The sequence below is a fragment of the Mytilus edulis genome, chromosome 11, assembly GCF_963676685.1.
Source record: "Mytilus edulis chromosome 11, xbMytEdul2.2, whole genome shotgun sequence".
NCBI lineage: Eukaryota > Metazoa > Mollusca > Bivalvia > Mytilida > Mytilidae > Mytilus > Mytilus edulis.
The window spans coordinates 20,819,942-20,845,657 of NC_092354.1; the positions used below are offsets into that span (position 1 = coordinate 20,819,942).

At 32.8% G+C, this 25,716-nt stretch overlaps 1 protein-coding gene across 2 annotated transcripts in view; it reads right to left on the reverse strand.

The window, feature by feature from the left end:
* Positions 1 to 14,603: 14,603 nt before the first annotated feature.
* Positions 14,604 to 25,716, reverse strand: part of LOC139494671 (mothers against decapentaplegic homolog 4-like) — a 31,939-nt gene continuing 20,826 nt past the window's right edge. For both annotated transcript variants that reach the window (XM_071282834.1, XM_071282833.1), the window contains 7 exons: positions 24,898 to 24,954; positions 22,698 to 22,881; positions 21,730 to 21,898; positions 20,859 to 20,997; positions 17,624 to 19,917; positions 15,099 to 15,853; positions 14,604 to 14,826 (listed from right to left, as the gene is read on the reverse strand). In XM_071282834.1, coding sequence (XP_071138935.1) covers positions 19,694 to 19,917; positions 20,859 to 20,997; positions 21,730 to 21,898; positions 22,698 to 22,881; positions 24,898 to 24,954 — 773 coding nt within the window. In that variant the 3' untranslated portion in view covers positions 14,604 to 14,826; positions 15,099 to 15,853; positions 17,624 to 19,693. The remainder of the gene's footprint in view (positions 14,827 to 15,098; positions 15,854 to 17,623; positions 19,918 to 20,858; positions 20,998 to 21,729; positions 21,899 to 22,697; positions 22,882 to 24,897; positions 24,955 to 25,716) is intronic.

A 25,716-nucleotide genomic window follows, 5' to 3' on the forward strand; every position in this document is an offset into this window, starting at 1 on the left:
TTCGGTATTGTAATTCCGGATGATCTATTACAGCAATACATTGAAAGATGGTTTAAAAGTTTAAGAAGAACAAATGGAGTAGAACAATTTATCAACAGAAGTAGACCATTGATGAATGCTGCATTCTGTACTGCTATGCAAACCTACCTGAGACTATTTGATAAAAAACAAATAACTTCTCTCATTCAGAACGGAAATCTGGATTTTCTTAGTTTAATGTTTGTCATAACAGAAAATGAAATAAAAAGCAACGCTGAAAACCGATATGAAAATATTGGTATCGTTATTAATGATGATATGGTACCGCATTTTATCAAGAGATGGTTTGAATGTTTGACCCAAACCGTAAGAATAAAAGACTTCTTGAATAAAAGTAGATTCTTGACGAATATTGCGTTCCGTAAAAGTTTGCGTAACTACATTAGACAATTTAATAGCGATCAAATCGATGTTCTAATGAAAACTGGAAGTAGTGCTTTTATCAATACAATGTTTTTAGTGATAGAGGATGACATCAAAGACAACACTGAGAACCGATATGAACATGTAGGTATCGTTATTCCTAACGATGTGTTACAGAAATTTATTGGAAGGTGGTTTCATGGTTTCACAAAGACCGAGTCGGTAGCAGAGTATATGAATGAAAGCAGACTGCTGATGAATGTTACAGGTCGAACTGCAATACAAAACTACGTCAGCCAAATAACTGAAGACACTATCAAAACCATCATACAGACATCAAGTTATGATTTTTGTAATAAAATGTTTGTTATGACAGGTGATGACATCAAAGACAACGCTGTGGATCAATATAAATGTTTTGGTATCGTTATTCCTGATAATCTGTTACAGCAATATATTGGAAGATTGTATGCTGTTTTAACAAACGCCGATTCGATAAATAGATGTATTGCTGGTAATAGATGTTTCATGAATGTCAACTTTCGAAAAGCCCTGCAAACCTACACAATACAACTAACCAGAGGGAAAATTGAAAATCTTATTCGGGCGGGAAGTAAAGATTTTGTCAATTCAATGTTTGTTATGACCAAAAAAGACATCAGAGAAAATTCTGAAAATCAATATGGATGTTTTGGCATCGTTATACCTGATGAATTGTTACAACAGTATATTGAAAGGTGGTTTTATAGTGTCATATGGATCAATTCTCTAGAAGAGGATATGAATGTTAACAGGCTTTTTTTTTAATGTTAGTGGTCGGGATGCAATGCGACACTACATCAAACAAATAAATGAAGAAAGAATAAGGACCCTTATTCACACTAAAAGTAGACATTTTATCAATATTATGTTTGTCATCTCTGAAAATGACATCAAAGACAACTCTGAGAATCAATTTGAATGCGTTGGTATTGTTATTCCTGAAGATTTGTTATCGCAATATATAGTAAGGTTCTTTGATAGTATGATGTCAAATGACTCTGTGAAGAAATCCATTGGTGCTAACAGGTGTTTCATGAATGTCAATTTTCGAACAGCCCTACAAACCTACACAAAACAACTCACCACAGAGAAAATTGAAAATCTTATTCGGACGGGAAGTACAGATTTTGTCAGTACAATGTTTGTCTTCACAGAAACTGACATCAAAGACAACTCTGAGAATCATTTTGAATGCATTGGTATTGTTATTCCTGACGATTTGTTATCGCAATATATAGGAAGATTATTGGACGGTATGACAAAAACTGACTCTGTGAAGAAATATGTTGATGCAAACAGGTGTTTTATAAATGTCAACTTTCAAAAATCCCTGCAAACCTACACAAAAGAACTAACCAGAGGGAAAATTGAAAGTCTTATTCGGGCGGGAAGTAGAGATTTTGTCAGTTCAATGTTAGTCATGAAAGAAAATGACATCAAAGACAACTCTGGTAATCTATTTGAATGTTTTGGTATTGTTCTTCCTGATGATCTATTACAGCAATACATTGACAGATTGTTTGATGGTTTGACAAAGACAGATTCTGTGAAGAAATTTATTGATGCTAATAGGTGTTTTATAAATGCGACCTTTCGGATATTTCTGCAAACCTACATGAAACAACTTACTCGAGGAAACATTGCAAACCTTATTCGGACGGGAAGTAGAGATTTTGTGAATACAATGTTTGTCTTGACAGAAGATGACATCAAAGATGACTCTGAAAATCGATATGAATATTTTGGATTTGTCATTCCAGATGATATGTTATATCAATATGTAGAAAGGTGGTTTGATAGTATGACAAAGACACACTCAGCAAAACAATATATTAATGAGAATAGGATTTTCATGAATTGTAAATTTCAAGCAACTCTTGATTCATACGTTAATGAAATTAAAGCAGAGAAAATAGCGTACCTGAATCGGAAGGAAAATATTGATATTCTCAATACTAGGCGGAATTGGTTTAAATAAACTTGTGAAACCAAGAGTTAGACTTTGTTTCTTTATTGTGCATCATGGTTGTTATTGACATGGTTTGATATATTAAACCTAACATTCATGCGACTTTACTCAATATGTATCATAAGTACGATATTTGTAAAACTTTTTGGAGAGCTCAATAAGTATTCACTTATTTCATAATAATGTACGAATGTATATAGAGATTACGTAACATTTACAAGCATTCACTATTTTTTTTAGATTTCGGTCAGCCTGTTTGTTTTCACTTATTTAATAACAATGTCCACATGTAAATAGAGATATTAAGTACACTTGTTAGTTTTAACTTATTTTAATTAATGTATATAATTATGTAGATAGATATTTACTTAACTAGAGATTTCACTAAACCTGCTTGTTTTCATTTATTTAATAACAATGTACATATGTATATAGAGATTTTAGTAAACTAGTTTATTTTCATATATTTTAATCAATGTATTTAATTATGTAAATAGAGATTTCAGTAAAACTGTGAGTTTTCATTTATTTTTATAACAAATTAATTGTGAATATAGAGATTTAAGTAAACTTGTTAGTTTTCACTTATTTTCATCAATGTATTTAATTATGTAAATAGAGATTTTAGTAAACCTGTGATTTTTCACGTATTTCATAAGAATGCATATAATGTAAATTTAGATTACATTACAGTTAAGTTATTCTATGACAATGTGCACGCGAAAATATAGATTTCGGTTAACTAGTGAGTTTTCACTTATTCTATAACAATGTACACGTGTAAATAGAAATTGCAGTAAACCAGTGAGTTTTCAATTATTGAATCAAAATGTAAAGAAGCGAATAGAGATAATCCTTATGTGAAAATACTTATAATGCAAAAATACCATGAGTACTATAACATTACTAAAGCGTTTAAGTAATGACCTTATTGAAATCACTCTACCAGTGCCAAGTCACCCTATGGTATTTTTGCACAACATCTCTTCAAAATGTGAGGAAAAGCAAAAATAAATATGGTAAAACCAGGTAATAAGTCTTCAGTAATAATAACATGAAGTAGAAGTTAACATAACATTACACAAGGTAACATAACTCAGTACATCAAACTATGATTTGTCATAAGCATATGGTGAGTATTCTATTATTTACTTTACGCAGAAACATATAAAATACATTGTGTTTTGTATATAAATTTAAATCAATGGAAATTGGCGAAAAATAAGGAATGGATCAATGAAAAACAACCCTTCCAACTGGAAACTATTTAAATGCGTCTCTGTCAATATTTCTTAGAAAAATTGATAATATTCTGCAATTATATTCTTGTTTGTTATTACAAAATTGTAGTTAGAGTGAAAAAAATGCTAAACAATGATTTGGAGTTCGGTAATATTTAGCAAACAAGCAATTGTAATTTTTAGCGTAATATTTTTATTTTTATTTTGTTTTTATTTTTGTTTATAATTGTACGGGTTTTCTTATTGCATTTTTTTGGTTTTCATTAATGTTTTATAAAAAATATTGTTTTACTTTTTTACTTTTGTTTTGTGAGTTTTAATTTGCTCTATAGAAATAGAAATGTGTTTATTTGTATGAAAGAATTGATAAATATTATTCTAAACTTATTTCATTACGTACACATAAATGTATTTGAGCATGTTATCTTTAACATGATCAAAAGAGAGAGAGAGAGAGAGAGAGAGAGAGAGAGAGAGAGAGAGAGAGAGAGAGAGAGAGAGAGAGAGAGAGAGAGAGAGAGAGAGAGAGAGAGAGAGAGAGAGAGAGATTTGTTTTGTACATATTTATGTCAAACTTATTTCATAACTGCTTCATGAAAGAGAGGTAGAAAGACAATAGTTTTGTCAAAGATAATTTTTTAAGAGAGAGAAATTTTTATTTCTATACAATTATTTCAAAGATGATTGCATCAAGAGAGAGAGAGAGAGAGAGAGAAGGAGAGAGAGAGAGAGAGAGAGAGATTTATAAAGTTCTATACAAGCTTTTCATAAAGTTGTTTTTTTGTTTATTTTTATTGTGTTAATATAATAATAATGTTGATTTTTTACTTGTTTGAAAGAAAGTTGTGCGCATTGGATTATGAGTGTTATCACAAACCATAATAAATAAGACTGATGTATGATGTCGTGGTGTCTATGCTGAGGGTATTCAAAATAGGTATGAACGAATTAAGGCTTTACCCAAACAAACCTGCTGACACACATAACATCTATGACAAATACATAATATCATTTTTAGTAACATTGTTTTATATTTAAGTATCAATAAAAAGAAATGAGGCTATATATGTTTGAAGTTTTTGTAATTCTAGTTAAGGGGAGATGTATGATGTCGTATAAGAAACTATTGAGACAAAATCTAAAAATTAAATAATCTTTTTTGTTTGTTTGACGAACATATGTTTTAAGAATATTTGAAGAATACGATTTGGTAAAGTTTTTGATTTTTTTTTCAATTTAGGAGTTTTAAGGTACTGTATCATATCTTCAACTAATAGTTTTTTTATATTATTTAGTGTGTACCCGGGGTCTGATCTTATACTATTATACTATATTTACGAAATTTCATTTAAATATGAAATTTTATTACACTTCTGATTTTAAAATATGAGAGTCATTCCAAGATGTTCCAAGTCATGATTAAAGGTATATATTGACTTGCTATTTGTTATATAGATTACACTGTGACAAGTTAGAGATCAAATTTGAATTTTGTTCCAATACAAAGAATTTTGAATCCGTAGGGAACTATGTATTGCTATGATATGCAATACACACAAAATACTTGTTTTTACTGATATGAAAAACGTAAGATTTATAAAATTCAAAGCACATTCATCTAAAAATATTACAACATAAATTATTATTTTTTCCCATTCGGAACTTTCAGTTTCTTGGTATCAAAATTCAGGTAGCACCTGCACATGTAGTGAATGTTTCCAATTCGATACGATTTGAAATTTAAGAGAAACCGTTTAATACAACATTCCCTTAACAGAGTTTTCTACTTACTTCAACTATACAAGAAAGTTATGAACCAAAGGTTCCCTGTAATATTATTGAAGTCTTGGTTAATCCCTATAGAACATACGTGTCACAGCATAGATGAGCACGAGTGTCACCAATTCTATGGGAACTGCTTATCATTCCGGAGCAAAAAGTACCGAACTCCGAGGAAAATACAAAATGGAAAGTCTCTAACAAAATGGCAAAATCAGAAGCTCAAAGTATAACATGAATGAAAAACAACTGTCATTTTCCTGACTTGGTACAGGCATTTATTTTTTCTAGAAAATTATGGCAAACTCAAAAGCTCAATTACATCAAAGGAATGGATAACAAAGCCAAACGATCTCCCTTCTTTCTGATGATGAACTGTTCAATCCCTTAAATTTCTTAGTCCATGAACTGACACGAATCTTGATGGACTCTAAGTAGTTCATACGAAGCTATCTATACCACGTTCATGCCACGTTTATAGAATGGAGAGTGCATACGCTAAAATACCTCACCTGCTTTATTGGTCATGATTTAAGTAATATTGAAAATCTTAAGATCAAGATTTTACTATATGATATGTAAATACAAATAATCATTGATCCACGTAAATGAGATCAACGTACGAGAAACCAAACCAGAAAACACAATAGTCACTAACGAACTTTCAACATAATGTAATATGAACCTAGCTGGACAGACATTTACACCATGCGCCAAAAAATACAGATTATATGTCTGACAAAGTGCTGCTAAAATAGGTCGAAGTGCAAAAATCCCTTTTATAATTCAATTTGTTATGCTGACCTCTGCATTTGAGAAATGTCTATATCTGGATAACTTAAATTTTTTTTTAAAGATATCAAATAAGGCGATATAGTAGGATTGCCAATGAGAAAATCACCCACCCGTGTCAAAAGTTCTACTAATTCCAAAATGAGAAAAACCATCAATACCGAATTGCAGGCTTCAAAATTCTGTTTGCATATTCCATCACTACGATCTGGTAAGGTTAACAGGGCATTCGTGACCCACATGTTTTGGTTTGATATGTCAATTATTAAAAAGGGCATTGCACTTAGACACATGTTGCCAAGGTCTAAAGTCATGACAATTGAAGACTATCTAACGGAAGAATATTTAAAATTTGGCATGTCAATGAAAATACAATTATATTAGTACGGCGGCTTTGTGAAAAATTGTGCACATCCTGCTACAAGCATATTTGGCATAGACCTTCCTCAACTATTTCTATTTCATTTCAGATAGGGAGGCATTTGAAAAAAATGCCTCACTTCCGGCAAAATCCAAAACGGCGGACATCATACTTAAATTAGCCCAATATCGAAGGGTAGTATGTGAAAAGGTGTTATTAACATGCAATCATAATATTTGGTACAAACCTTTGTTTTGTACTACTTTTAGATATATGATATAGATAAGATGTCTTCAAAAACCCTACTTCCAGTAAAATCAGGGCGGATATAGTACTACAATAAGCTTATTTTTAGGGAGGGGAATTGAAATGTGTTTTAAAGTATTGCTACAATCATTATATTATGCAACAACCTTTCTTTGGTGCTTCTCATGGATACATTGAAGAAGACATATTTCTTTAAAACCCTTACTTCCGGTAATATCCAAAATGGCGGACATAGAAATATTGATAATTTTTAATTTCTATATTCGACTTTTTTCAAACTGTAAATAAAATGGTTTTTTTTTAGCTTGTCATTAAACTTTTGCATTTAAGTCATCCTCAAAATCACTAATTCTTTTCGGCTTCATATGTTTAAACACAAAATTAACATTTCCAGGAAAAAATCAATATGGCGTAAATTACAAAGATGAGTCCTCAATCCATATATTCGATGTAGAGTTTTTTTATAGATTGATTAAAACAAAATAAAATCACTAAAGTTCTTAAACATCTTTAGAATGACTTATTTATGGCCGCAAATACATGTTTACTCACAATCGGAGAGCTTATTTTCCAAATTTACAAAGATCGTGGTATTGTTTCTTACATCAATATTGTACAAGCTCCTGATAAGATGAAGAGGCATCACAAAGAATTGTCCACAAGGGTCCCATGGATAATATTTTCCCCTTCGCCATTCATAAGGGACGGACTAGTTAGCAAAAGAACCAATACCAAGCTTGTTACTCATTCGCATCCGCCATGGTATATTGCACGCTTTACTTACTGAAAAAGACTAAACCAAGTCGTAGGAATAGCCTTAATAAGTATTTCCTCTTCCAAAAACACATTTTTCTTGCTTCGTTAACCCCATCTGATAAGTTTGTTCGATCGTACAACAAAACCACGTATCGTTCTATCAATGACATTGTCAAATCCATATCTGGTGATGTTGACTGATCAATCTTCATTCTAAATGATAGAGTCACATTTTTAAACACCATCCATGTCACCAACGCAGTTCCTTTTCCAGCAAACGTGTAATCTGTCAATGCCTAGTGTATTTGAAAGGTCATGGATAGATATATATCTGAAGTTTTTCCAACTTCCAAATACAAGCCAAAGTTTGTCTGCCCCTATGTCACTGAAAAGCGAAACCGCAATGACAGCAACATTAGTATCGAATATTCGAGTCATGACTCAGTTAAGTCTGTGTTTCACTGCATCAGACACATGCATCTTGATTCAAATGTGAGCTTCTTTACATGAACACGATGCTTAGCTTGAAACATCACCATGTGGTTGATAGCACAGAACATCCTGCGTAATTGTTGCTACAACTACCTTTCCCTCAAATCTATTGAGGAAGCTGTTGCGAATGAAAACTTAAAAGTTCATTGTTATTGCCGTAATCTTGTTTTGACCATGGATTCGTCTGTGTATTCCGTTTCCCCTAAATGAAGCTCTTGCTTCTTATAACAAATGCTCAGGATATTCTATCTTATCTACCTTGAGATGTATTTCAAGTTGATCACCATGTTCAAATTAAGAGGCAGACAATAGAATCATGGTGAATGTGTCTGATGCAATGTAACACGAACTTGCACGGGTCATGATTCTAATAGTCGTTATTGTTTCGCTGTTCCGTGACACGGGTAGACGAGCTATGGATAGTGTGTGGTAGGGCAAAAAGCTTTGGATAAATATATTTACAAATGCACCTGGCAATGAGTGATTTTACACACTTATTGTGCTCCATGTCTTTACCAGTTGTGATATGGTTTTTTGATTGCTTAAAAAAGGAAATAGACTGCGTGGGAGACATTGATGGCATTTGAAGATGTGACTTTGACATAAAAAAGATTATTGATCAGCCTGAATCACCGAGGTTTAACTGTAAGATCACACAAACTTATCAGATGGGGTTAACATGGTTAACGAATCAAGAAAATAACTATTTGCGCAAAAGGGAAGACTAATTGAGGGTAAACGTGCACTATACTAAGGCAGGTGTTTAGGAGAACGAGCTTGGAATTGACTCTTATGACCCAGTTCAGGCGCTAATGAATGGCGAAGGGACAAAGAGGATAACTTTTAAATAACTCTTTCTAAGGCCTCATCATTTTGTCAGAAGCTTGTACATTGTGAATGTACTGGGGAATGCGATTCAATTCCAAAACATGCTACAACCTTAGCATCAGGAACAAAAGCCATAAAATCTACCGTTTAAATGGACACATACTGCAACAAGTCAAGCTTTACCCGTACCGAGGCCTACAAATTTCGGAAGACCTCACATGGACCACCCACATATTAAACGTGGCAAAGAAAGTAAATTCAACACTAGCTATATAGGCTTTCAAAGAAGAAACTTGAAATACTGCCCACAAGATTGCAAAAAACAGGTATCATCTCGCTCGTTGATCAACGATGGAAATGTAGCCATAGTATGGGACCACTACACGGTAACAAACATAAATAAGATAGAAAGGATACAACGTCAAGCGGTAAGATTTATCACCATAGGTTTCAAGTCAAGAGAGAGCGGGTGTTTCTCCAATATGCTTGCTAAACTGGAACTACAAGACCTCCGGACAATTGCAAGACGAACAAGCTAGAAGTTGATATGTATGTACAAAGTGGTTTAGGGGCTGATTCCCGCTATTGAACCAGACGAATTTCTCCAAAAAGCACGTCCTAAGAAAAACGTAACTGCTAAGTTCGAAGAATACCACGCAGCAAATATTGTGGAAAAGCAAGTAATAATTTGAAAAATGTTTTAGTACTTCAGTAATTTTATTTTGTTTTAACCAATCTATCTAAAACTCTAAATCAAAGATATGGATTGAGGACTCATTTTTGAATTTTCCACCATATTAGGTGGTTTTTTTACCGGTGTGATTTAAAAATTTACATTAGAAAAAATTAAGTAATATTGAGGATAACTAGAAGCCAATGGTTTAATGACACGTAAAAAAAAAAAACAACAAAAAACATTTTCTTTACATTTTGAAAAAAGTTGAATATGTCAGCCATTCTAAATTTTACCGGAAGTAAGGTTTTTAAAGAGATATGTCTTATACATTGTATCCATGAGAAGCACAAAAGAAAGGTTCCTGCCCAGCGTAATGATAGTAGCTATACATTAAAACACATTCCAATTACCCTCCCTAAAAATATGCTTATTCTAGTACTATATCCGCCATGTTGGATTTTACCGGAAGTAGGGTTTTAAAAACATAATATCTATATTAAATATCAAAAAGTAGTACAAAACAAAGGTTGATACCAAATATTATGTTAGTAGCATGATAATAACACTTTTTCACATACTAGCCTTCGATATAGGGCTGATTTAAGTATGATGTCCGTCATTTTGAATTTAACCGGAAGTGAGACATTTTTTTTTAAATACCTCCCTATCTGAAATAAAAGAGTAATAGTTACGGAAGATCTTTTGCCAAATTTCATGCCTGTAGCAGGCTGTGCACAATTCGTCTGCCATCACTTATGAAACTGAATTGTTTGCCGCAAACAAAAAGTTTGCAAGAACACAGAAAATAGTGTTTGCAGATGTTTGCCGCTAGCTGCAAACTTCCGGCAAACATTACTGCAAGCTTGCTGCAAGTTTGCAGAAACATCAATGTTTGCCGTAAAATTGCCAGAAAGTTTAAAATAATAAAGAATGTTTGCCGCAAGATTGCAGAAAACATTGACCAATTTACTTGTTTGCCGCAAGATTGCAGAAAACTTTGACTTTTCTATATGTTTGCCAGAACATTGCAGGAATTACACAATATTGAATAGGCATGCATAGTTGGCACTTCCTGGAAGCTAACAATTTGAAATTGTTGCTAGGTCATGTTGGTTGTGTTTGGAAATGCATTTCACATATATTAGAGATCTAGGAGGCATTTAGGTTCAATGATATGGGATAGTCAGTATGTAATTTTGTAAGTACAAATGATTCATAGAACTTCATGTTTTATCATACATAATTAAGTAAGCAACTATATATACATGTATGTGTGAATGAAAAACTTAAAGCTATTATAAGTTTGAATTTGTAACTGATGTACTGCACCATCATGATCATGTTTATTATGGTTAAGTTAAATTCTGTAATGCAATTATTACCTACCTTTATAGTCTCAATACAAATTTGAAATTTTACCATGTTCATTTTTTAATACAGGTATATTATGTCATTTGAGAATGACTCCTGCCCCTTTTTTAAAACCCAAATGCGTGTATGTATTTCTTTAAATCTCATGAGTTTGCAAGAATTCTTTCAACGACTGTTTGTATAAAGACAGGAATTGACTTTTTAAAAATGTTGCTGTGTAATTTGAAAGAGATAAATTGAATGTGCACGCATGACATTAGTATATATGTGTAGTTCCTGCAAGTTTGCACCACACAGTTGCCGCAAATCTAATTTGCATAATTATGTTTGCAGCAAGCTTGCAGCAAACGTCATTTGCATGGTAAAATGGTCGCGGCAAGTTTGCAGCAAACTTACGGCAATTGTTGCCCGCAGGGCTTTTTTTCGGTAAGGGATATGCTTGTAGCCGCCGGACTATATAGGTTCATCTCTTTGAACCATACATGAGAGTTGATTTTGGAATTTAGGTTAATAGTGTATGAATGTTACTAGTCTGTGTTGGTCTTTGTATTATGTATTCGGGTTTTGTTTTCTGTAATTAGTTAATACTTCAGTTTCATTATGTAGATATTTTATATTAATTTGATAAAATTTACTGTTTGCAATAGCACAAATTGTTCTAAATAATGAGAATGTTCTTATCCCAAGCAGAAAAACATAGCCGTATTTGACACACCTGTTTTAACTTTTGAACTTCAGTGCTGTACAACTTTGTACTTTTTTTTCACTTTCGATCTTTTATATCTGGGCGTCACTGGTGAGTCGTGTGTGGACGAGGCGCGCTTTTGGCGTATTGAATTTTACACTTGATGCCTTTTGTTATCTATATATTAATCATGTTTTTCTTTGTCTAATACGTTCTCCTATTTATTTGTATTGTAGTCCTGTAATATTATGTTGTGATTTCAATGTTATGTTTAACATTGCCATTAAAGTGCGTGGTTTGACATGCCACAAAATCAGGTTCAACCCACCATCTTTAAAAATGGTCTGTACCAAGTCAGGAAAATGGTCATTGTTATATCAAAGTTAGTTTCTGTGTATGAAACATTTTAAGGTTGTGTTTCCGTTGTGTCGTTTGTTTTCTCTTATATTTGAATGTGAATTCACATTACTATAAGACGTGTCACGGTACTTTTCTATCCCAAATTCATGTATTAATTTGGTTTTGATGTTATATTTGTTATTCTCATCGGATTTTGTCTAATGCTTAGTCCGTTTCTGTGTGTGTTACATTTTAATGGTGTGTCTTTGTTCTTCTCTTATATTTAATGCGTTTCCCTCAGTTTTAGTTTGTTACCCCAATTTTGTTTTTTTCTCCATAGATTTACGAGTTTTGAACAGCGGTATACTACTGTTGCCTTTATTTACTACGCATGAAAAGGTCAGGCTATCTGTTCATACTATAATTTGTTGTAAACAGCTGGTAAAGTATCAGTCAAGGGCGTTCTATTCTATCATGGTTCTTGCATGATTTCGTTGATATGTAGTGTCTCTAAAGTTACCCAGCATGGTTTATGTAATTGACTATAGGGAAAACGGTACTATTTATTCTGTCAAAGGCGACAATACTAACATTTTCTAAATTTTTCACTTTTTATAATAAAAAACCTGCATAAAACAGTTATGTGTGGTGTAAGAACTTTATTACTGTATTCTAAAAATTGAAGCCAAATAGTATCATGACCAATTTCCAACAGAGCTTGTTTATGTTATCCATGCCCATCGTCATTTTGCACCAAATTTATGAAATTTTGGAAGCCTTTTCGAATAATTCTCTAGAAAATATTTCAATAGGTTTTAAAATTTATATTGTAATTTACACGCTGCAGTTATTCATAGATAAATAAAATATATTGTACCCTTACATCCAATCACAGCGCTCCTAAGTTGACTTCCTTCACCTGTCTTAGGTACACATAAGGCCAACCAAATGCTGGGAAAATGTAATACTACCGTTTTCCCTATAGTGATTATAATCGTTTGTTTTACCTCCTGGGTAATCTTGTTTAAATGTGGTTTGGGTTGTTTTCTTCCTTAATGGTCTTTGTTCTGTTTGCGGTATGTTGTGACTGTTGTTTGTTTTGCCGTTATTTCCCTTTTGTTATGGTGTATTACTTACACTTAAGTTTACTGCTTTGTGTACTCTTTTTTTTGTGTGTATAATATGTATGGAAATTCCAATATCACCTGTTGCACACACAGAAATGAGTATTATACCTGTATATTGTACCTCTGTATCTTTTACCCCTTTTGTAGAGGAACCATAGGCTAGTATGTAGAACTTTTAATCAGCAATTTCTATGTACAGTGATACCTCGACCAATATGTTGCAGTGCTATATATATAAGTTGTTCTATAACACCTGTGATAAGTCACAGTGGAAACAACCAGTTTGTATCTGTAAATTGTCCGTTTATGGTACTGTATAAACAGTGTGATTACAATTCATTAAGACAATACTGACCTCATTTTGAGGTTTCTAGTCGTCAATTGACAACTATTTCTTGGATATTAAGGACGAGAACAATAAATAATTAATTGTTATCAATATGTAGGTCCTCTAAAAAGAACCCAGAGGAATTGAGGGTACAATTTCAACATCACCACTAGATAAAATATATGACAATAGTCAGACCAACTATGGGCACCTTACAGAGTTGTCGTGAGGGTTCCTTAAAGTAAAAAAATATGTGGCCCTCTTTTCAACAGACTTCAGATAAGTATTCCCACTTAACATACTGATTTGGATGCTGGTAGTTGCACAAGTTTACATTCCGTTTAGCCAAAAAGACGTCTAAACTCTTGTGGCTTTCAAAAATGGTCCATATTGCCACGGTATAATGTTCTAAAACATGTTTTGGCTTCTAAACCATTTTCTTGAGTGAGGCAACTTCATTAATCCGTGTTGTGTGCCATAGAAATGAAAACAAATTATCTTTTAATTGTTCATGTTTAAATGTCTCTTTTTTCATGGGTGTGTCAAAAGGAGACGCAAACAATCTTTCCGGAAAGGTTAAGACTGTGAGGTTCACTGAATTCAGTGTATAGCAGTTGCTTACAGGTCTTGTGATTGTTCATTCCAGATTTATTACCTTCGGGTTAAAACATGTACATCTTACGATCATATGGCATACACTAAATATATTAGACCTAGTAAATTACTGGGTAATGAGTGAAACAAGACAAAAGCTAAATAATTAGCATAATTGGCATTTCAATGCAATTAATAAAATCCTTCTGATCGATGTTTTGACAACAAAATTCAACCCATCCCTCAATTTTGTTTTTAATTTAATCTTTTAATGCATGTGCCATTAATATAAGCTTTTGAGCAGAGTCCATGTGGAAGAGTGAACAATATTCGATCACCTATTGTTTGTTCAATCGAAATATCATCGCTTGTTTATTACCATTGAGCCAGGGTTTAAATCAATGAAAGTGTTGTACTGTCAGTCTGATAAGTTCGATACTTTTTTCTTTATTTCTGTATTCTGTATATCATTTTGCCCATATTTCTGCACTTAATGTTTATTATTCTCTACTCTGTAAACCTCAGTAAGACCTCTTACATACATAACTACCATCTAAGTTTTTCTGTTGTTTTATTATAATACAATTACACAATGTACAATGGTTTGTTAACATCAAGTGTACAATACTGAGTTTTGATTTATCATTTTGGCAATGGATCTTATAACACAGCTTTTAAAGATAACAAGAATTAAAATTCACATTGTAAAACAAAAGAAAAACATGATACATGTAGAAATGTAAAGTTTGTTTACAACAGTTGCACGTAAGGTGGTACCTACCACTACAGGGAGATAACTCTGTAAAGTCAGCTAAACGTTTTAATTACGTTGCATTGTAAAGGGAATATTAAGCTTCTCAATGATCAAAATAAGTGTTTGTCAAACTGCTATATAACCAGTGTATTTGTTATGATAAAATGGTTGGTTCAAGAAAAAAATTATATTTTTTTGTTAAAGGGTCATAGTAAATACTTTGTCAAAATTTAATTAAAATTAAACGAGACAAATTAATTTCTGTCAAGGTGTGTGGTACCTCCTTAATGTTCACTAGTAATGACTTATTTCACTATCTTAAATTCAAAAATGTGCTAGCAATCACATGCTTAGTTTTCTATGCTTTCTTTATTTGAATGAACACTTAGAGACAGTGTTTATATCTGAGAACATGATAATACATATAGTTATGCAAATTTTGTTTACAATAGTTTCACATTATATCTGCAAGAAATGACTAATTACGTAATTTTTAATTCAAAAATGTGTTATTAAACCAGTTATTATATTTTGAATTTTCTATGCTTTCTCCAAAAATACTAAGGAAAGGCAATTTTAAAAAAAAAGTGCCATCTCTGGGAGGACAATTGTTTTGGAACTGCCCTTATCTGAATGATCATTGTTTTTCACCTCTGATTCAAAATGACCAGCTTTTTAAAAGACTGGTATACAGGTATAGTTTAAACATCACATTATTAGAAGTGCAGGAATTATTGCAAGGTCATTGTTCTTGTTTTTGAGAGATACATGTAAGCCATAAAAAATATTGCAGGAAATACATTTCTCATGATTTTTCAAACAATTACCATTTGCACGTTTGTTCTTTTAAAAACTATGAAATAATAACATGGATTTTATAAGATTTTCAATTTTTTTTTTGAATTATTCGTTATAAAATCATTGGATATATAAATTTTTCAATGAAACCACCAGGGGAATAGCAAAATATTCCTATATATCACATAAAAAACAAAAGAGACGAACATTTTAACAATGTCTTAGTATTTTTCTTAGACAAACATTTTATAACTAGAGGCTCTAAAGAGCCTGTGTCGCTCACCTTGGTCTATGTGCATATTAAACAAAGGACAAAAATGGATTCATGACAAAATTGTATTTTGGTGATGGTGATGTGTTTGAAGTTCTTACTTTACTGAACGATTTTGCTTCTTACAATTATATCTATAATGAACTTTGCCCATTAGTAACAGAGAACTATATTTGGTAAAAATTTACATAAATTTACCAAATTAATGAAAATTGTTAAAAATTGACTATAAAGGGCAATAACTCCTTAAGGGGTCAATTGACCATTTAGGTCATGTTGACTTATTTGTAGATCTTACTTTGCTGAACATTATTGCTGTTTACAGTTTATCGCTATCTATAATAGTATTCAAGATAACCAAAAACGGCAAAATTTCTTTAAAAATTACCAATTGGAGGGCAGCAACCCAACAACCAGTTGTCCAATTCATCAGAAAAATTCAGGGCAGATAGATATTGACTTGATTAACAATTAAACTTCTTGTCAGATTTGCTCTAGATGCTTTGGTTTCATAGTTATAAGCCAAAAACTGCATTTTACCCCTATGTTCTATTTTTAGCCGTGGCGGCCATCTTGGTTGAATGGCCAGGTCATCGGACACATTTTTCAAACTAGATACCCCATAGATGATTGTGGCCTAGTAGTTTCAGTGGAGATTTTGTAAAAGATTACTTAGATTTATGAAAAATGGTTAAAGATTGACTATAAAGGGCAATAACTCCTAAAGGGGTCAACTGACCATTTTGGTCATGTTGACTTATTTGTAGATCTTCCTTTGCTGAACATTATTGCTGTTTACAATTCATCTCTATCTATAATAATATTCAAGATAATAACCAAAAACAGCAAAATTTCCTCAAAATTACCAATTCAGGGGCAGCAACCCAACCGATTGACCGATTCATCTGAAAATTTCAGGGCAGATAGATCTTGACCTGATAAACATTTTTATCCCCATGTCAGATTTCCTCAAAATGCTTTGGTTTTTGAGTTATAAGCCAAAAACTGCATTTTACCCCTATGTTCTATTTTTAACAGTGGCGGCCATCTTGGTTGGTTGACCAGGTCACGCCACACATTTTTTAAACTAGATACCCCAAAGATGATTGTGGCCAAGTTTGGATTAATTTGGCCCAGCAGTTTCAGAGGAGAAGATTTTTGTAAAAGATTACTTTAATTTACGAAAAATGGTTAAAAATTGACTATAAAGGGCAATAACTCCTAAACGGGTCAACTGACCATTTTGGTCATGTTGAGTTACTTGTAGATCTTACTTTGCTGAACATTATTGCTGTTTACAGTTTATCTCTATCTATAATAATATTCAAGATAATAACCAAAAACAGCAAAATTTCCTCAAAATTACCAATTCAGGGGCAGCAACCCAACAACCGATTGACCGATTCATCTGAAAATTTCAGGGCAGATAGATCTTGACCTGATAAACATTTTTTTCCCCATGTCAGATTTGCTCTAAATGCTTTGGTTTTTGAGTTATAAGCCAAAAACTGCATTTTACCCCTATGTTCTATTTTTAGCCGTGGCGGCCATCTTGGTCGGTTGACCGGGTCATGCCACACATTTTTTAAACTAGATACCCCAATGATGATTGTGGCCAAGTTTGGTTTGATTTGGCCCAGTAGTTTCAGAGGAGAAGATTTTTGTAAAAGTTAACGACGCCGGACGACGACGCCGGACGCCGGACGCCAAGTGATGAGAAAAGCTCACTTGGCCCTTCGGGCCAGGTGAGCTAAAAAAGAAATCTAAAAATTGTAAACGTTAAGTTATAAATTTCTTGCATCAAAAGCGCATTTTAGATTTACCTTACTCAGGAGTTTAAGGCTAAATATTTAATAATTAAATCAATTTATAATTTTTAAACAGTAACAATTCTTCAAATCACTTTGTGGAGATAACTCTGCAAAACATTCATGTATGTTGATCTGTTATAAAATGAATAATGTCCAAGGTTATTTTTAAACATGGTTGAAAGACAGAAGAAATATTTGGGTTTCTATTTGGAACCTAATATTGTTTTATTTTGGTTCTTGTTTTGAAGTTTACTTTTGATATTTATGGAAAACAATACACTGTGCTTACTATATAAGTAAAATCAGAATGAAAATTGTTTTGAAGTAATGTCTAGAAAAAAAGACCGTGTATTTTAAGTGATCTATAGAGACAAAAAATTCATGTAAAATTGCACATATAAACATATAAATTTACACCAATTAATTCTAGAATTACTATCAATAGATCCTATCTTTTCCAACAGCATTTGAAAAATATATAAACAATATGTTTAACATACAAAATGCAACGCCTGGTTCAGTCTTTCAATAATTACTCCATAGATTGACAAAGTCATATGACCAGTGACATGGCAGATCACATGATCAAGTCAATAAATTCTCCATTAGTCACATGATCAACATAAAAATAACATGTAAAAATTATAAGATAACAATGATATATATACAATGAATAAAAATCTCTAACAACATTTAGGGCTATTCCATTAACATGAATGTGAAAGGGTAGGAAGGATATCAAAATATTCCTTCAACCAATAACTATTTTTTTTTTTGCATTGTGGTAATAGACAAATACTGAAAAAAGACCCATGACCAACTTTCAATAATTAAACTTTACTTCCTACCCTCCCCATACATTTTAATGGAATAGCCCTAACATACAATAACATTTATTAATTGACATAAAAAATTTCTAAGGTTTAACTAATCACATACATTAGCTTTGCTTTTCATCTCAAGCTGTTTGGGGGAAATCTATAAATAGTTTAATAGGTGTGCAAAAAAACTTTTTTTTCATTCATACATGTACTTATGTATGTTGATTGATCAATTTGACTTTCATTGATGAGTAAAAGCGCATCTGAATATATAATTTAAAGTCAGTGTTTGCAGTTTTTTCTATGTAATTCTTATTAGTATATACCTTATTGCACGGTTAAGTTCTGAATAAAAAAACAAGAAAGTGTCCCCATCCGCACTATCATTTTCTATGTTCATTGGACCATGAAAATGGGATGAAAACTCTAATTTGGCATTAAAATTAGAAAGATCATATCCTAGGGGTACATGTGTACTAAGTTTCAAGTTGATTGGACATCAACTTCATCAAAAACTACCTCAACCAAAAACTTTAACCTGAAGCGGAAAAGACGGACTAACAGACAGACGAACAAACGAACGAACAGATGAACGGAAGCACAGACCAGAAATAATAATGCCCATAAATGGGGCATAAAAGTTGAAAATCATATTAGACACAATTTGTTTATAATGAAATTTACAAAAATGGTTCCCTTGACTTTGGAATGATATGTAAACATTCATAATATGGAAGTGAACACAATATTTGATTTAGTTATGCAAAATATCTTGTTTTCTTTGGTATTTTAGCCAAACTACTGTGAATTCATTATTATAAGTTGGATACCAATTTTCGTTGGTTTCGCGAGTACATGTGAAATACCAATTTACACGTCCAAACAAACACAATATGCTTTATTCAGCAATCCACAGAAATTGATACCCACGGAAATAAATGAATCCACAGTATACACATATTTACTGCATTTTGCAAAACAAATGTGACAATCCTTTATCTCAGTGTTCATCGGTTAGTCTTACTTAGCTAAACATAATAGCACTATAAGTTTTTACCACAAAATAGCTACAAAAACAACATATTTACGGCACAGTTTGTAATGCCGTTGCAACGAACATTTAAGTGATTTTTTTAAAGTGTCCGACCTGATCAGATTTCTACTTCCAAGAAAATATATATTTCTAAATTCATCCTAAAAAGAACCCTCGAGGGCGGGGATCACTAAGTGGCATTGTTTGCAAAACCTCGTCCAAAAGTTGCAGAGGTCGATGGAGCTGTACCTCTATCCAACATGGGGTCTCTTTAATGCTGTGTCTTGGGTAATCTGGACCCCAGCCTTTCACAAAGCTCAACCTTAATATGCACAACCTCCGTAAGTCATCAACGCCTATCCCTGCAGCCGCACTTAAACCTGAAAGTAAAGAAAATTGCAAAAATAAAAGCACATAAAAATTGATGAATTAACACTGTAATAAAAAAATCTCTGTTTTGAGACTGTCCTTTGACATGGACATGGTCAGTCTTTGGTTTATGTATAAAGGAAATTTACTGTATTTTTTTTCAAATTTCTCAATTTTTTTATTAAATTTACTGGACTTAAAATCCAAATATAGAATAGATATTTTTAGCTGATAATACTTTTATGTTTCCAGATTTTCAAATTGTTAAATTCCTATCTAAATGAGAAAAATCCAACATTATCTTTTTATCAACACTCGATCTATTTAGTTACTTCTGAAAACATAGGAGAGTAAAGTTTACTCAAGCTTGGTAATGGGGATTCATGTTCATAGAATATTGTGGCCAACCTCTTGTAAGATAGCCCTAATTGTGAATTTATGTGCAACTTTCATAAATTTCCATGAAGGTTTGACAAAATCATTAATATCTTATAAAAATTGAACCCCAAACTGAACCTTCATGTAACCACTGACAATGATGAGAGTGTCGGATTGTTATATCTTTTTTCCCTATAAATTTTCTTGATTTTTCAAGTTGTCAAATTGTTATCTGAATGAGACATATCCAACATATCTTTTGATTCATGAAAATCAAATGATTTAAAAGATGTTGAAATAAAATCCATTCTGAAAATTTATCAAGGAAACATATATACAAGACTTAAAATTTATAAGAGATTACCAATTGAGGGCACTGTCTGTTTTATTATTTTAAGCACATAGTGATCTTGTTAAAGAATTGCCAGGTTACCAATAATGGAAATCCACAACATTTGCAATAAAGCCATGACCTTTTTTTATAATTTTAAATTACGAAAAATGTGGAACAAAAGAATGTTTGGCAAATTTTCACTGTAACCATTCATATTACTTTTAATTAATGTTAACATACCGACAGCTGGAGCGATGCCACCAACTGAAGCAGGTCCTGGAACATTTCCTGCAACAGCAGCAGCCTGTGCAGCAGCTGCCGCCTGGGCTGTAGCCGCTTGTTGTTGCATCTGTCTATGACACTGACGAATATCAAATACCTACAAAAAAATTCAAATGTTACAATATATAAGATGATATGATACCATTGCTATTGAGACAATTATCCAGCAGAGTTCAAATGACATGGATATTAGCAAATAGATGCCACAGTACAGCCACCAGCAATGAAAAAATGTACAAAATGTAAGACAATTTGAACATGAAAACCAACATCTAATTTAAGGTACAAAACAATAAACCAACAAAAATATGCTTTTTTAAGCACCTGTCCAAAGTCAGGAGCCTGCTGTTCACAGATTCACCACCACTGAAAGATTTTTTGAAAATTTTGATATTTCAATGAGTATCTCTTTTAAGATCTATTTCTTAATCTGAAGTGCAATTGCTTCAAATTTGCTTTCCCTATAAGTATTTCTAAAACTTATTTTATAAAACAATTGTTGAGATGTATCTTATAAAATAACTAAACCTGAAGTGTATGATAAAGCATAAAAAATAAAGCAGTCGGTCTGTTCAAAATGAAGGTTTTTTATATCAATAATTAGAGATCGTTGAGTGTTTTACAGATGATATTCATTCAGTCCTTATTATCTTCCAATTTACAGTGAATTCACCATTACCTTTATAAATGCACTGGGATATATTTTATGTACAGTGAATTCACTATTACCTTTATATATGCACTAGGATATATTTTATGTACAGTGAATTCACCATTAACTTTAGATATGCACTAGGATATATTGTATGTACAGTGAATTCACCATTACCTTTATATATGCACTGGGATATATTTTATGCACAGCATCCCCTGGCGCTCGGCCAGCCTCACGGTCAAGGTAATAGCTCTGTACAAATACACTGTGGTCACTGACACACCTGATCCATACATCTCCCTCTCCACGGTAATCTAACTGTACTCCTTTACCTATGTGTAATCTAAAACACAAAATAAAACAATTTTGAAACGTAGGTTCAGATGAACAAGGGTAAAACTATATTCCCCCTCTGCTACGGCAGGGATATAACTACTATCTGTACAACTGGAATTATAAAACCTTTGTGAGCATGGTCACATATCCATGCCCTACATTGTCACTGGACAAATAACATTACAGCTGATTCAAAGGGTCATTTCTCCTAAAACAAGAATGTGTCCCCAGTTCATGGATGCCCAACTCGCACGATCATTAGTGGACCGTAAAATTGGGGTAAAATCTCTAATTTGGCATTAAAATGATCAATTTCATATCATATAGAACATGTGTACTAAGTTTCAAGTTAATTGGACTTCAGTTTCATCAAAAACTACCTCGACCAAAAACTTAAACCTGAAACGGGATGGGCAGATGGACAAACGAACAAACGGACGGACAGATGAACAGACGCACAGACCAGAAAACATAATGCCCCTCTACTATCGTCGGTGGGGCATAAAAATAAACTGATAAAAGTTTCTTGTTGATATGCATATCTCTATTTTATGTCCTCATTTACTAACTAGTTTCATGAAATTCTGACGGCCAATTTAAGAGAAGTTGTGATGATTGGCAAATTGTAGCAGTAGTTTATTTAAGCCAAATTTTCAGTTCAAAGGGACATAAATCCTAAATAAATTTGCATTAATTTCTTTAGCTTAACACCCTTGCACGCAACCACTGATTTATTACCTACAAAACTAATACATTATACATTAATTAAATCCATGTACACATGAGTAAGCCTTATTTATTCTTACCGAGCCCGCTCGCTTGCTTCAGTCCTATGAACATTGGAGAGCTGTCCTAAACAGAATCTGTCTAAACTGGATGGGTCAGTATATCCATCGACCTTCACTGTGGAATAACTGTATGGAACTTTAAATGTTTCCCCAACTTGCTGATCAAGTTCAAAATAAGTAATGGTGCACCAGAATTCTGGAGCTGAAATAAACAGGAAAAAAAACAACATTTAAAGTTTGTATACTTTGTCAACTTATATGAGGCAGGTGTTACCTGTAAAAGAAGATGTCATATGCTTTTACATGTATGTTATCTACAAAATTGTGAAAGTATTAACATAGAAGTTAGTAAGATTTTATTTGCAAATCTCAACCAACCTTCTTCTAGAGATTTTTCTTTTGGAATGAAGAATGTGTCAATTTCAAATTCTTTTTCTGCTTAAAATAAAATTCTTCACTGAGCTCAGCCTGATACAACAGGGATGATTCTACTATATAGTTTAGGGCCGCTAAACGGCCCTAAAAATGGCAAACGGTCCCAAAAAAAATTATGTGAATATAAATTCCCAATTGAGGAAAAATAAAATAAAAACCGTTATTTCCGGATATGTTTCTGTAACCGATTTAGGCAACTATAATTTTTCACAATTTGTCGTCAAGTGTTTTAAAATCCGGATGACATGCTGTCAACGATCGCGTTTAATTAACAACAATTTAATTATGTCAACATGTGGTCAAACGATTTTAGCAGCCGGATTCAATTGATAAAAATTCAATGGGAGTATTTGATCTTGTAAAAGCAGATCGCCCAGCAGGTCAATAAACAAGATGCTTTTTGTCAAAATGGTTCTCATTAAAGCAGACCAAGATAGAGAGCAACATATTTTAGATATAACATTGATGAATAAATTTTAATGGGCGCCTATCTCGTAAAAGCAGATCGCCCAGCAGAGCCGGTATATGATATGATGAAAACCTTTTTTGCAAAAGAAATTAATTTATATTTTATCAGGCTCTATTTCCTCAAACGACAAACAATTGAGCGTTTTTGAAAATACATGTGGCATGTGTGGATGATAGATCATTCCTGAACATTATGGAACTGTTTCAAAAGTTGTGAAGATGATCCAAAATGAAATAATATTAAAATGCAATGGTTTAGTTTTTTAATTTCCTGTTTCTTAGAGATATACCTAAAGTAAAACTACGACAAGCTTCTACATACTAAACAGCAAGCAAAAATCACAAAAATAGCACTTGAACTTTTGTAATTGCTTTTCTGAATTCGACAATTGGCCAGTTCAATTTGAAATCCATTAGAATCAAGGTAAATTTATAACAAGAATGTGTCCTCAGTACACGAATGCCCCACTCGCACTATCATTTTCTATGTTCAGTGGACCGTGAAATTCGGGTAAAATCTCTAATTTGGCATTAAAATTAAAAAGATCATATCATAGGGAACATGTGTACCAAGTTTGAAGTCAATTGGACTTCAACTTCATCAAAAACTACCTTGACCAAAAACTTTAACCTGAAGCGGGACAGACGGACGAACAGACAGACGGACGAACGGACGAACAGACGCACAGACCAGAAAACATAATACCCCTCTACTATCGTAGGTGGGGCATAAAAATGACCTGCTGTTGAAAAAATTACCCAATGGATGATTTTTTTCAGTGGTTTATGTTAGCTCTTATATATGTAAAAGGTCTAGGTTACCATAGCTAAGAGAAGATATTGCACCTGCCGCCATCATGTGCAATGATCGTCATGTAACAATTTCTTGGTCTCAATCCAATAACTGTCAAGCGATCTGGTAATCATATATATCGATCATTATCAGTAGCATGACGAGGGAAAACGGTGGTATTACATTTTCCCAGCATTAGGTTGGCCTTTTGTGTACCCAAGGTGAAGGAAGTCAACTAGGAGCGCTGTGATTGGATGTAAGGGAACAATATATTTTGGAATGGTCAAAAATCATTTTCGTAAACTCTGGTTGTGCTAAAAATAGAGAACATCATGGCAAATTTTTTTTTAAAATGAAAAGACAAATAACAATCCATAAAATACTACAAACATAGAAACTTGACTGAGCAACACAAACCCTACCAATAACTGTGGTGCTCTCATGTACTGCCGAAGGGTATATAGATTCTGTTCCACATGAAACATTTGTACGGTAAGACATGTGTACTGTTATTATACTTACGAGGTTGGTTAGTTAAGGGTGTTAGCATTTCTTGACTTTGTAAATGATTGTTGTTCCCTGAAATTAAAAAAAAACGACAAAATTTCAACATTTTTCAATGCTGGGAGAGATTTTATTAAATAGATATAGGAAGATGTGGTATGAGTGCCAATGAGACAACTCTCCATACAAATAACAATTTAAAAAGTAAACCATTATAGGTTAAAGTACGGCCTTCAACACGGAGCCTTGGCTCACACCGAACAACAAGCTATAAAGGGCCCCAAAATTACTAGTGTAAAACCATTCAAACGGGAAAACCAACGGTCTAATCTATATAAACAAAACGAGAAACGAGAAACACGTATATATTACATAAACAAACGACAACTACTGTACATCAGATTCCTGACTTAGTTCAATTGAAAGAACGTAACAAAATATGTTCCCTCAATTCTTGTTAATATCATTATCAAGTCTAATCTATGTAGTCTGATAAAAAAATTCAAGTAAATAAATGTTTCACATGTGTAAGGGACGACATCAAAAGTTCAATGAAGGATAAAAAACTGAATTCACATAGTTTTTTCACTGACCCCCCGCCCCCCTCTTAACTTAATTTGGGAAAAATTGATTGACCCATATAGATATATGTAAAAATCAATGTCGGATAACCACATCTTGCAGCAGTTCAACCCCCCCCCCCCCCCCCAAACCCCAAACTATTTAAATTAAGTTTTTTTTATCTTACATTGATCTTTTGATGTCGTCCCTAAGGTTGGGGGTCAATCATAGGGTTGATTGACCCTCCAATAGCAGGAAATAAGACACTATTTCCAT